Here is a 14,377-nt window from a genome sequence, read left to right as displayed (position 1 = left end):
GTTACCATAAAAGAAATGAAGGAAAATGCATAGGGAACCAATAGTGATGGGAAGGAAACTGGGACTCAAAACAGTAGCGTGGACCAGAAGGAAGAAAGAAACAACCAAACAGGAAAGAATGGAGAAATAATAATTAAAAAAAAGAGAGAAGCTTAGGAACCTCCAGGACATCTTTAAACGTTCCAATATCCGAATTATAAGAGTACCAGAAGGGAAAGAGGTAGAGCAACAGATTGAAAACGTATTTGAACAAATAATAAAGGAGAACTTCCCCATTCTGGCAAAGGAAATAGGCTTCCAGGAAGTCCAGGAAGCTCAGAGAGTCCCAAAGAAGTTGGACCCAAGGAGGAACACACCAAGGCACATCATAATTACATTAGCCAAGGTAAAAATGAAGGAGAGAATTCTAGAAGCAGCAAGAGATAAGGGGACAGTAACCTACAAAGGAGTTCCCATCAGACTATCAGCTGATTTCTCCAAAGAGACCTTACAGGCAAGAAGGGGCTGGGAGGAAGTATTCCAAGTCATGTAAGGCAAGGACCTACACTCAAGATTGCTCTATCCAGCAAAGCTTTCATTTAGAATGGAAGGGCAGATAAAGTGTTTCTCAGATAAGGTCAAGTTAAAGGAGTTCATCATCACCAAGCCCTTATTTTATGAAATCTTAAAGGGGCTTATCTAAGAAAAGAAGATGTAAAAAGAAAACATGTATAGTAAAAGGACAGTAAACTCACAATTATTAACAACCACACCTAAAGCAAAACCAAATGAAACTAAGCAAACAACTAAAACAGGAACAGAACCCCAGAAATGGAGATCATATGGAGGGTTAGCAACAGGGGAGTGGGAGGAGAAGAGAGGGCGAAAAGGAGCAGAGAACAAGTAGGATAGATTGTAGGTAGCAAATAGACAGGGGGTGGGCAAGAATAGTATGAGAAATGTAGAAGCTGAAGAACTTATGACACATGGACATGAACTAAAGGGGGGACGTGGGTGGGAGAGGGTGCACAGGGTGGAGGGGAGTAAAGGGGGGAAATGAGACAACTGTAATAGCATAATCAATAAAATATATATTTATATATATACATGTATATATATACATGTATATATATATATGTATGTATGTGTATGTATGTGTGTATATATATATATATATATATATATATATATATATATATATACTGCTTTCCACAGCCACTAGGGCTGTGGCTCTGCTTCTGTAATTCTCTCCCCAAGACAGACTATGTTGTTGAAACTGAGAGGGAAGTCCTGATAATCTCTGAATTGCATTTTCAGTTCTCTTTTCTTGAAAAACAGAGCATGTTTGCAGCTGAAGGGCTCTATGGTATAGTCTTATAGGATATAAACTATTTGCCAGTCTTCGCTTTTTTTTTCCTCCTGTTCCCTTTAGTTCTAACTGGTGTGTCTTTACTGGCAAAAATCCCCATTTCTATTACTGGCTTCTGGTGAAATGGCTGATTAAGCCCATAAACTTAACCCATGATCTCTTTATCAAAAGGTTGCTCAGACACTCAGTGTTCTCTTCCAAACAAGCTTTCCCATTTTTTTGTGTGATATAGATATGCTGGGAATTTCCCAAATCTTCAAGTTCTGGTTCCTTTTTGCTTAACAATTCCTTGCTCAATTTCTCTCTTTTCTTATTTTACCATAAGCATTCTAGAGGACCTAAGCTGATTTCCTTGACACTTTGTTTAGAAGTCTCCTCAATTAAATATCCAATTTTATCACTCGTGACTTCTACCTTCCCTAAAACATTTGTCAGGTTCTCTGCCATTTTATGACAAGTATTGCCTTTCCACCAGTTTCCAGTAATGTTCCTCATTTCCATCTAAAAACTCACTAAATCAACCTTAACATCCATATTTTCAGCATGTACCTCAAAAGTCATTCAGCCTATACTCATTTCTGTTGCACAGTTTCAAACACCTTCACAGTTTTAGTTATTTGTTACAGCGGGACTCCACTTCCAAAAATCTGTATTAGTTAGATCAGGCTGCTATCATATAATACCATAGACCTGGCGGTTTAAACAACAGACATTTATTTCTCACAGCTCTAGAGGATAGGAAGCCCAAGATTAAGGTTTTGGCTGATTTGATTCCTGGTGAAGACTCTTCTTGTTTTGCAGATGATTGCCTTCCACCTTTGTTCACACAGTGCAGAGAGCTCTGCAATTCCCTCCACTTCTAATAAGGGCCCTAATCCCATCATACAAGCCTCTCATGACTTCATATAAACCTAATTATCTCCTAAATGCCTCATCTCCAAATACCATCACAATGAAGGTTAAGGCTTCAATATAAGAATTTTGAAGGGGTATGATTCAGTCCATAGCACATGCTATTTGTTATGTAGGAATTTGGTTAAATTTTGTCTCAGGCATTTATTAGATATATAATGCATGACTGATCACACAGAAAATTAAAATATATGATTTTTTCCCCTTGATACTAGCATTATAATACACTGGGTGTTTCATTTTTATTTTGTGTCCAAGTTGGTGCTTTCCTGGCAACCTCATTAACATGGAAGTGCAGAGGCAGGATGGTGCAGTGGTCAAGATCTTGAATTCTGGAGCCTGGATTTGAATCTCTATCCAGAGTAGTGTAGTAACTTGGCTCATGTCTCTGACTCCTCATTCGTGAAATTTCTATATATATATATGTGTGTGTGTGTGTGTACACATATATATCAGAGCTGTTTTGAGAATAATGTGTATAATGCTCTTAGCTGAGCACATAGAAATAATCCATTGCATGTAAGACAAAAAAGGGCAAAGCGTGGCTAAATGAAGAAGCCTATGGTAGTTGGTTGAGAGGATGAAGCTGCACTCACAATTGGCAATCAAGGCAGTGCAGTCAGTAGTAAAGGAGGTTCCATCACACTCTCTTTAACATTGGTTCACTTGCTAGATGTTCTTGTTCTCATTTTAAAAAGCTGTTTATCAAAGGCTCCAGAGGGAAAGTAGAAGATGACCATAGTTCAGAAGAAAAGTAGGTAGGGAGAGAAAAAAATAAGCTAATGGAAGAATACTAGCAATCCACTAGACCCATCTGCTTCTGAAATGAGTGCTACCTCTTCTACCCTATTTTTCATAGTACTTCTACTTGATTCTGTTGGGCACATGTAGAATTTTAGAACCTTGTGTTCTGTGAAATATGTACCAACATGGGGGAAGGTTGAACATTTTTTTTTTCAATGAATCTTATTTTTGTAAATGAATTGACTGGTTACTGTAAACATGCTTTATAAACACTGTGATACATGGTTCATTATTTCCTTTTGAAGATTCTGAATTGGTAAATTTTGCTCAGCTTTTCAGTTTAACTTTGTAAGTAGTCTGAAGATCAAGCTGTACCAGCTTTTTACTCTGTAAATTTTGCAGTAGTCTTTTAACCAAAAGCAATAAAATGTGACCTACTAAATCTAACATCATGAACTATTTGTAATCTTGTTTTTGACTAAGAGAAGTTATTTTTGTGCAAGGCTACTAGAATTCCATAAAAATACAATGTAAGAATTCACCACAATGACCCCATCCAATTTAAAATCAACTTGCTTTTTCTTGAGCACAATTCACATTACCAACCAGTGATGAATGATGTTAAATGTAATGATGATTGTTAAGAGGCCTCAATCTAAAATGTAAAATGTGGTGTTCATACACAAACTCATGGTTGTCAGACGGGAGGGGCAGTTGGGGGATAGGTGAAAAAAGATGAAGGGGTTAAGAAGTACAAATGACCAATAATATAAACAGTCATTGGGATGTAAAGTACAGTGTTGGGAATATAGTCAATAATACTGTAATAACCATGTTTCGTGTCACATGGGTACTAGATTTATCAGGATGATCACTTCATAAGTTATAAATGTGTAATCATGGGGATGTAAGCCTGAAACTAAAATAATATGGTATGCCAATCATAATTTTAAAAATGAAAATGAAATATAAAGTAAAAAAAATATTGTTCATATTTTTGTTTTCAAAATAATCTTCTATTAATGCTGATTTATTCCTTGACCTGAGAGTCATTTAGGGATTTGACTGTTCCTAAGTGTTCAGGTAATCTTTAAAGATTACTAGCTATGTTTCAATGCATCATGAAAACATTAGCTATACAAAGTTTTCTTTTTGAAAGTTTAAGACTCTTCCAAGATTTAATGTATTCTTTTTTTAAAAAATTAAATTTTGGGGGTTAAGTATTATTATTTTTTAAAGAATATTTCATAGTGGCTAGCTCCTATCAGAAATCCATTACCCCACCCTAAATGAGATTTTTCCCAAGCACCCTCAAATCAGTGGAATTTCACCTGATCCACTCCCCCCCGTGTAGAATTGATCACTACCCTCCTTCTGCTCCCACTGCTATGGTAGCACCTATGATACATTATTGCATATATTTTTCACATAGCGAGTTCTTTGAATACAGGTTTTCTCTTATTCATTTTATTTATTTTTATTTTTTTTAAAATTTTATTTATATTATTTTTTAGAGAGGGAAAGGGAGAGAGAAAGAGTGGGAAAGAAACATCAATGTGTGGTTGCCTCTTGCACCCACCCCTCAATGGGGACCTGGCTAGCAACCCAGGCATGTGCCCGGACTGGGAATCAAATCAGTGACCCTCTGATTCGCAGGCTGGCACTAAATCCACTGAGCCACACTAGCCAGAGCTCTCTTATTCATTTTAATGTTCCCTGTATCTGGCAGAGTCCATGGAAGGTATGAAAAAAAGTATTTTCCAAATTAATGAAAAAAAGAAAAATTGTTCTTATGTGGTAAGTCAGGAGAGAGATGCAGGGCAAGCCTGGCACAGCTAATCACATTTGACCTTGATGTTATCAAACAAATGACTACTATTCACAATTTATATTTTAATAAAAATTCCTGAGGCAAAATTTTGTTATAAGAGTAAAATAGTCATCTGAAAAGATAAAAATAAATTGTATTTACCTAATGTAATCCACTGTCCAGAATCTGAAAGTAACTTCAAATTAAGAATAACATTTGGGTCTTTGAAAAAAGCCTGAAATACAAATTTGAGGGAAACAAGTTAGATACTTTATTATAAACAATAATAAGAACTAACTTTTAAAATAACTATAGTAAAATCTCATTTAATTGGGGAAAGATAATTTTAAATTGGTAAAATGTCTAAGTAATAAATGCTTTATAAAGAAATGAAGTTTTATTACCTTTAAGTTGGCACAGTATGAATGACATTGTATATCAAATTACAGGTATCTCTGACACTTAATAAAGAGAAAATAATGATTTACAATGAAAAGGAAGAGGTTATATAATGTTTGAGAATTTTGTTTTCTTTCATTCTTGTTTTCCCAATTAATTGTCTTGGTAATCACCACCGCCTCTCCTCAACTAAAACAAAATATAAAAGTGTGTGTCAGCTTAATTCTATCCAGGAAGCACCATAGATAAGTCATAGGTTTGACTTCTTAAAAATAAAAATTTTCTATATGACAAAAGAAAATAAAGTGGTCAAGTTTTAGTTTCAAGAACCAGCAGCTGACTCAGGCTGAAACCATCAGAAGAGAAACTTATTGAAGTATCTCAGGCAGTGCACATAATTTTCAGGAGATGGAAAGGATTGGTTAAAGGCCCAGCTCTGGGAACAATCCAAAATCATACATAGAACTGCCCTGGTGAGGTAACAGTCTTCCTTGCTGCAGCCCCATCAGGTACTAAAGGAAACGATCACCACCCATTCTCCTCTCTAAGGCCAGTGCTGTGCCAGGACTGCCCTGCCTGAAGCTGAATGCCTCTGCCATCACCTCTGCCAGTGAAATGGGTTCTCTGTGCACCTCTTTCCTTAAGTTGCTCACTTTGAAATCCCAGTCCTGCACTGATAAGTTTGATTGGTAAACCTGGACCCCAGGTTTGTGCTGAGTGCAAAGGAGGCAAGTGTTGTAGGTTTTACTTTGGATTTCCTAAAAGTAAAATGACCCCCAAATCATATGTATGTTCAAAAGGGGCTAGGCAGTCAGTAAAAATACTGATGTCTATGAGAGCAATAAAATATAATAAAAACAATAGATTGGGAGAAAATATTTGCAACAAATATGATTTTTTAAAAAAACAGGAGCTAACATTCCCAATGGTTAAGATTTTAAAAAGTCTAATTTGAACATGGCCAAAGGATATAAAAAGTCACATATAAATGCAAATAGCCAATAAACTTATAAAAAGATGCTCCACTTCAAGACCAGTGAGGAGAAATGAAAAACAAAAAACAAACAAACAAAAACACCCCAGAAGACATTACTTTTACCCATTACATTGGCAAAATTTAAAGACTGGTAACTTTGGCAAAAGTACCAGGAACTATGCACTCACACACACGGCTGGTGAAAGTATAATTTTTACAACCTTTCGGGAAGTAACTGGATATTAATCTTGAACATTAAAAACATGCATATTTTATGATCCAACAAATTCCACTCTTGGGTATGTGTCCTGCAGAAATAAAACCACCGACAGATTAAGATTTATGTACAATATAAGAATTTTTTATAGCATTATTTGCAGTGTAAAAACCTGGAAACAGGTTTTCAGTGTCCATCAACTGAAGAATGGTTGAATAAATTACAGTACATTTACACTAGATGGTATTCTGTTACTGAAAAGAAAGTATGTGTTAGAATAGAATGTAGGCTCCACAAAAGTAGGAGCTCTGTTTTTCTTACTAACTGCTATATTCTCAGGACTAAGAATGGGGCCTGGCACATAGCAGTTACTCAATAAACATCTGTTGTATTGACTCTGAAGGAAAACCATAAGCCTTTTGGGTAGAAAGAGTAGTTTAAGAGTAATGTGTATGATAAAAAACAAGATACAGCCTCTATTTATATGAATGTAAAGAAAAGTATGGAAAAATATATACCAAAACATTAATGAAAGTAACCTCAGAAGTGGTGGCTGCAGTGTTGTGGGAATGGGAGGCAGGTGGAGAAGGCAGGGGATAAGATTAGATGAGAATAGAGAATGATTGTTGACTCTATGAACTGTTCTTTGTGCTTAGATTGTTTAAATAAATATTTCTCTTATTTCAACATTCCTTTCAAGCTATCACTCTTTTCCTAAATAGCTTTTTGAAAGAAGAATCCATCTATTTCACCTCTCTACCAGTTATTCCTGTGTCTGGCTCCTGCTCCCATTACTCAATTAAAAATATACCTGACTTCCTAACTCCAAAATCCAATGGACACAGTTCCTGCCCTCATGGAGTTTACAGACTGAGAAGGGAGATATTACTAACATGCCATGATTTTTATTAAGAAGCGCCAGGTATTATAGAATTACATAATAGGAAGATCTAATCTAATGATGTTGGGAAGAAAGGTTAATGCAGAAAGAACATTTAGGTTTAGATCGAAAGGTGAGTATTAGGTAGCTGGGCAAAGGCACATACTGGTAAATGTTTAACAACTGATACTCCTTCCTATCCCACAAAAAGTCCTGATTCATAGCATCTGCTGATTTCCAAGGTGGATTCTAAGCTGCTAACAGTTTAGCAATTAGCAAAGATCCCTGAAAATTTAGCAGTCATGCTGTGCTGATCTGGTTCTAGCATGATACTGGAAAGATTATATTTTTTTAAGGTGGAGAAAATGGTGAATTTATGGTCCTTCATGTGAGAAAGGAGGGGCATCCCGTTCAAGAAAAGTAGAGAGGTTCAGTGTGACCAGAGTTCGAGAGGTAATGGTCAGATGAGGTTGGGGAGTGTAGACCTTGTAAGTCAAGTCAAAAATTTTTACCTTGATCTAAGATTGACCTAGCTTGATCAGTATTTTTATCTAAGAGCAATAAAGGGCATTTAAGGAATTAAAACAGAGAAAAAGTGATTAGAGTTATTTTTAGAAGTTCATTCTGGCTGTAGTAAAGAGAATGAATTGAAAGGTGTCAGAGAGTGGTTAGGAGGGAGGCTTCTGCTGTAACCCAGGAAGGTCTGATACTCACATGAGTCAAGCCCATAGCAAGTAGGGAAATACAGAAATAGATGGATTAAATGAATATTTAGGAGGCAGGGACAAAGGGAGCCAGAGGAATCAAAGATGACTCCTGGAAATTTTGCGTGAAGGCACCATGCAAATGAATGTCATTTAATGAGAAAGGGAACAGTTCAGAGTGAAGATTAATACATTCAACAAGTATTTGTGAGTGTCTACACTTTGCCAAGCAAAACAATGTCCCTGTTCCCATGGAGTTTACGTTTAGTGATGGAGGACAAAGATAAACATCTTATAGGTGTCACACACACTCAATTACATAAAGTAAGTTTTCCTCAAAATTATTCCTCAGAAAAAAAATTTGCCTTATGACTTTACAAAGTCTTTCAAAGTAAAGATGGTATGTGCAACTATTTTAGTTTAGATAACATACATGTTTGAAAAGTAACAAGCTGGGATTAACCTCAGTCAGTACTGGTTTTGAATGCTTTTTAAGAGGTCTTCTGTATAAATCAGTAAAAGGGGGACATTTAATTAAGATTTAGCAATTTTTCCTGGGGAATGACAACTTACAATTATGTTTAGGTATCACTATAAATGGAAGTAGGCTAAGTGGCCTGCAGTGAATTGATCTGGAGCCAATGGAAGTAAGTCCTCATGAAGGCCCCTCATAAAGGACTATGGTGGTTATGCTACTGGGATTAAAATTATAGATCTAGAGAATTAAAAAAAAAACACCCTACCCTAATGTATGCAAATGGTATTTTGGGTTTGTTAGAGAATTTCCAATGAGGCATTAGAAGGGATTCTCTGCATCTCAAATAGCTTTAGGAAAGCTGATGTGTTTCGGAAAAAAATATTAGATATTCATAATTATGGTGATAACAAAGATACTGATGATAAAATGCATGTGAAGATTTAAATAAACTTGTTTCATAAAATATTTGAAAGTATTTCTAAATTAATATATTTTCTACATAATTTTTAATGTGTATCTACTATATGCCGCATATATGAAATAGAAGTACATACTTGACTGTATCATCTATATGGCACACTGCTGGTTTCTGATCCAATATTAATCCTCTCTTCTCCCTTAAGGAATCCCAATTTTATTTGGGAAAGTTGCTTGCTCAGCTAAAAGTCTGCACTTCTAGTCTCTGTGGTATGTGGTATGAGGTGTATGCAGTCTAGTCATGAAAGGTAAGCAGAAGTGTTGTGCAGACCCTAGGAAAGCTCTGTTAATTAAGGAGCTTCCCTGCAGTTTATGTGGAAGATTCCCCTCATTATCCTGAATCCTATGGTAAAGATGCCAACACTGTATTCTGAGCCCAGTGCTCCCTTGAGATTCAAAGTGAGATCTTATATTCAACTGTCTAGGATATTGCCACCTAGATATACCTCATGTTCAGTGTGCCTAAAAGTGAACTCATTTTGTTAGCATTTTCTATGTGTTTAATGGTATCATCTGCCACTGGTAAACCAAATCAGAAACTTAGTTGTCCTACATGTCCCCCTCTGCCTCAGTTCTTACTCTCAGGATTTTATCAGTACTTGTGTATTGCCTTTTTCCTAAATATCTCTCTGGGCCATTCTGGTGCTACTTTTTTTTTTCTTGGTCCAACTGTCTTAAATGAGACCATCACTATATACTGTCTCAGTGCTTCCAGACTCAGTCCTAACTATCTACCCTCCATACTTCTGCCACAGTGATCTCAGTATTTTACATTTTGCTGTCTTGATGAAAGCCTTTCAGTTACTCTTCATTAGCTAGATAAAGCTCAAACTCTTTTGCATAGCTCAAAAAGTTCTTCTAAAGTATCATTCCACCCATGTTTCTAATGCTGTCTATCTGACCCCCACTTGTCTATCTGACAAACTTCTTCACATCTTTCAAGTGACTTGTTGTTTTGAAACCCTCCTCTGACCACCTCAGTCAAAAATAATCACTTTCTTTTTTGTGCCACCACAGTACCTTGTGCACATGATAGATCTGATATCATTGCTCACTCTGCAATGCAATTTTTGGTGCTTCCTTCTCCTTAATTGTCTTGTTTATCTGTACAGATCTAGGAACTAAAGAAATGTTTGCTGGATGAATGTTTCCTTCCTTCTTTCCAACCATTTACTACTTCACATATGAACTTTGGAACAGTATTTGTTTTTAAATTGAAAGGAAAAATCCAATATCTGGAATTCTAGTTCAAGCAATACCCTTTGTTTAGTTATGATGTTTTATAGTATTATAGAAATGACATGGATATTTAAGTCAGAAGGCCTGGATTTTGCCACTTGGTGGACATTCTTGCACAGATTATTTAACCATTCTGAGCCTTAGTTTCCTTACCTCTAAAATGGGGCTTGAAACACCAAATTTACCAGATTGTTATAAAGATTAGTGACAAATGAATAAAAGGTGCTGAAAGCTAATCTAGCAAACAGTAGTTACTGTTGCTATAGAAAAACACTTTGTAAAGTAGTATACAAATGTTAACAATATGAGCCAGGTATTTGTTAAGTATTTTGCATATATTATTTTCTTTAATTTTCATAGCAATTCTCCCAAATATTCAATAGTATTTTTATATTCAAACATACTTATGTGTCATTTTGCAGAAAAATAAATGGAGGCCGAAGAAAATTAAGTAACTTGCCCAATATCATGTAAGTGGCAGAACCGGAATCTGAACACAGATAGCTAACTAGAGGACAAATCAAGCGGATCCAGGATTTATATGGCCTTAAAGCTTACATAATTTTAGGGGCTCTAAGCATACAAAAACATCTGTTTTTGAAAATTTTCAAAAACATATGACCATGTGACCATATTGGTAGAGTCAGAGTTCTTTGGAAGGGGCTTCCACAAGGGAGAAGCTTGAGTGAGGGGTCCTGAAGATTCATTAGCTTCAATGGAAATCCCCTGCTGAGCCACGCTCTTAACCACAGTGCTTTATTTCCTTCAAATTATTTACGTGAGCAAAAATCATTGTATGAGCACATTTCTTTGCACTGAAATGTGGAAATAATACCATTTACCTAACAGGAAAAAAAATAGGACAAACATGAAGATTCTGAATATTAGAAAAAATTGCCTGGTATTGAGGAAATTGGTTGTGCATTATGGATGAGTCTTGAATCTACTGATGAACTTTGTGTCTACTGCACAACCCGAATGAATTCTATAATGTCCTCCATGAAATTTTTCCCAACACCAATGCTCCCCCATTGAGTGGTCTTTTTTTCTGTGCCTAGGGCACCTGATATATTCCCCGTTATGTCAATTATGTTATAAAGAATACTTTACATTTCTAGCTTCCAAACTATATGCTTTGCAAGCTGAGATCAGATCTTTTTAACAACTTCCAGCAGGGCATATAGAAAGAATAAGTGACTTATATTAAAATTTTCATAGTACTCTCAAATTCAGTGAATTAAATCCTGATCATCATCTTTAAAAAAAAAAATCATTAAAGGGAGAACCAGTGCTAGCATAAATGAAAAGTATAAAACTATAAAAATCTAACCATGAATATTTGAGAAATGTCATCATCAACAGTGTTATAATAGCATTATATTAACATTATAACACTATCTTAGGGAAAGAAAAATAGACATTTAACCCATTTACCCTCTGTTAAGGATTGAATTAGTGTGCTCACCAAAATCCATGTCCTTCCTGGAACCTCAGAAAGTGATCTTAGTTGGAAACAGGATTATTGCACATATAGTTAGTTGAGATGATGTTTTACTGGAGTAGGGTGGGCCCTTAATATTTACTGTTCTTATAAAAAGAGGAGACATAGACACAGCCACATGAAAGGAGAGGGCTAAGTGACTTTGACAGGGGTAGCAGCAAGTGAAGGAGTGCCCAGGAGTGCTGACAACCACTAGAAGATAGGAGAAGGTTAGGGAGGATTCTTCTATAGATTTCAGAGGGAGCATAACCCTGCTGTCCCCTTGACTTTTAACTTCTCACTTCTAAAACTGTGAGACAATACATTTCTGTTGTATTAAGGCACCTCTTTTGTGGTACTTTGCTACAGCAGCCCTGGGAAACTAATATACTGTCACAGTAAATATTTTACTTTATAAATTAGGCTATTTTCTTCACTGTACTTATTGGCAGTCTTGCCACAGGCCTGTAAGGTCCCTGAAAGCCAGGCTTGTCTGTCTTGTTAGGTCTTGTATCCCTAGCACTTGACAGAATTTCTAGCACATGGTAGGCCCTTAGGAAGTTTTTGAGAATGAGTGAATAAATCAATGCCTGAGGACAAGAATGGCAAAGATAATATCACAGATCATAACATTATTTTCCATTCAACTGAGGAGAAAACACCCAGGAATTAAAGTAACATGAATGAATTTTAACTAATGCACCCGAACGTGTACTTTCAGGTTTTTCCCTTTTCAAAGCACTCATGTCTAGTAGCTAAAAGACTTATTCCTTTTGTTGGAATTCCTCATTTGGAACTGCTGGTAGAGCCTGCTCTCACAAAGGTTGATTTGATTTTGAAGAACCAAAAGTAATTTGAAGCTAAGCCTAGTAATTAAAGCTGGTGATAAAGCTGGGTAATAATACTAAAAAATGAGGTAGAGACTGATTCCCCAGAGAGAAAGACACTGACTTTCCAAAACAGTAAAGGTCTCTGTGGAAGGATACAGCAGATGGGCAAAAGTATGGTGATGGGAAATATAAAAGAGCCTTTTAAAATTTATCACCTGCATCTTTCATTATTCTCAAGCTCCACGAAAACGACATCACTAAGTAATCGAGTGTGCACAACAAGAATCTATGCCTAAGTGGGGGGAAAAAATCAAAATTAGTAGAGACGCAAGAAGTCTTCAACGCCCATACCAACCATAACGAAATCATCCTTCCGGTAGGCCTGAAACACCTGGTCAAACCCGAACGCCTGTGCCTTGATTCTGCCCAGCATGGACCTGGAGCAGAGGAAGGAAAAAAAGTCAGCTTCGCCCTGGCACCCCTAAGAACACATTCGGCCACTCCCACCCGCAGAACCCCTGCGCGTGTGTCACTGCTGCCTCGCGGTTTCACCCAAGATAGGGCCGCCCCAATCCGGCCCACGTCTCCACGGCCGGGAAGGACGAGGGGCTCTTCTATTCTTGCCCCTAGGCCTCTCACCACTGGCGGAGCCGGCTAGTGGTCTCCTTGGTGCTTAGAGACTGGAAGGTTTTCTGAGGCAGGTATCTGAAGTAGTAGCCTTCCAAATCACCCCGCTCCCCTTCCGCCATTGTGGTCTCCGCTGCGTCCAAATGGGGCCGTTTCCATAGAGACACAGCGGCCGACGCTGTGAGGGCGGGGCTGGCGGGGCCCAGCGTACACCTGGGTCGCAACGTGCAGCATAACAGCCGGGGTGTTCTGTCAGGAGAGGAAATCAGCTTTGGCTTCCCTGGGGGCTGGGGTCCACGCTGTTCCCCCGTCCCAGGGCCCTCCACTCCTCCACCCCTGGCCTAGCGGTTATGGTAACTAGGGGTACGAGATGAAGAAAAATTGCCAATACATTGTTGTAAAAATTCTCTTAATTACTTTGCATGGGTTGTTTTACTGTCTCAGATGCTGCAGTCTTGGATGCATAGTTATTTAAGTTTGGTGACTCAAACATTTCTGAAGAAAAATTCTGACTTAATTAGGTTTATCTATTTTGGAAGACAAATGTCTATGTGACTACTTGGGAAAATATTCTGTTATACCACCTGGCTCTTTTTGTAAAGTTGCACCTGAAGACTAAAACAAATTACAAATTTTCTATACGCATTGCAGACAATATCCTGTTTAATAGAAACACATGTTTCTTACCTTATATTGAAAATTACCTTTTGTGTCTATAATCCTTATTGTTATTTTCTGTCTAATTGCAGTGTATCTGGCTTCAGAATACCGGTATAGTTTTTCCTATCCCTTTGCTAATTCCTTTTCCTTTCCCCTTAGTCTTCAAAAACTGATCTTGATTATTCCTTAGTCAGCAATAGCAGGAGAGACAGGGAGAAAAGCACATGCCCACAGAGAATAGTTTTTTCCACCATTGATAAGTACTCCATTGTTTGCTATACGACAACTTAAACTTTTGTGTTGTTTACAGTTTGAGGGTATTTTCAAAGTAGCCATGAACAGTCAGGTGCATATCTTTTGATGGATTTATGCACTCATTCCTGTTGGAAACATAACCAAGATTGGAAGTGCACAGTCATAGGGGATAGTGGTTTTATGAGATACTGCCAAAAAGTTTTCTAAAGTAGATCAATTTACACCCCAGCCAGCAATGTGTGAGATTTCCAGTTGTTCTACATTTTTGCAAACACATAACCATTACGATGAGGGCTTGTATTAATTTCTCCTTGTGATTTTAAGTTTGCATTTCCTTGATA

The 14,377-nt window shown here is 37.1% G+C and overlaps 1 protein-coding gene across 1 annotated transcript in view; it reads right to left on the bottom strand.

Moving 5' to 3' along the window:
• The window catches only part of CFAP300 (cilia and flagella associated protein 300), a 32,172-nt gene extending 18,884 nt beyond the window's left edge, over positions 1 to 13,288 (bottom strand). The window contains exons 1-3 of the mRNA XM_028516348.2: positions 13,134 to 13,288; positions 12,850 to 12,931; positions 4,977 to 5,049 (exon numbers count right to left, since the gene is read on the bottom strand). Of these exons, the coding sequence (XP_028372149.1) occupies positions 4,977 to 5,049; positions 12,850 to 12,931; positions 13,134 to 13,243 (265 nt within the window). The 5' untranslated portion in view covers positions 13,244 to 13,288. The remainder of the gene's footprint in view (positions 1 to 4,976; positions 5,050 to 12,849; positions 12,932 to 13,133) is intronic.
• Positions 13,289 to 14,377: the final 1,089 nt, after the last annotated feature.

The sequence above is a fragment of the Phyllostomus discolor genome, chromosome 6 (genome assembly GCF_004126475.2).
Source record: "Phyllostomus discolor isolate MPI-MPIP mPhyDis1 chromosome 6, mPhyDis1.pri.v3, whole genome shotgun sequence".
Lineage (NCBI taxonomy): Eukaryota > Metazoa > Chordata > Mammalia > Chiroptera > Phyllostomidae > Phyllostomus > Phyllostomus discolor.
Note: the sequence above shows the minus strand (reverse complement) of the source record. Positions and strands in the feature narration are given on the sequence as shown.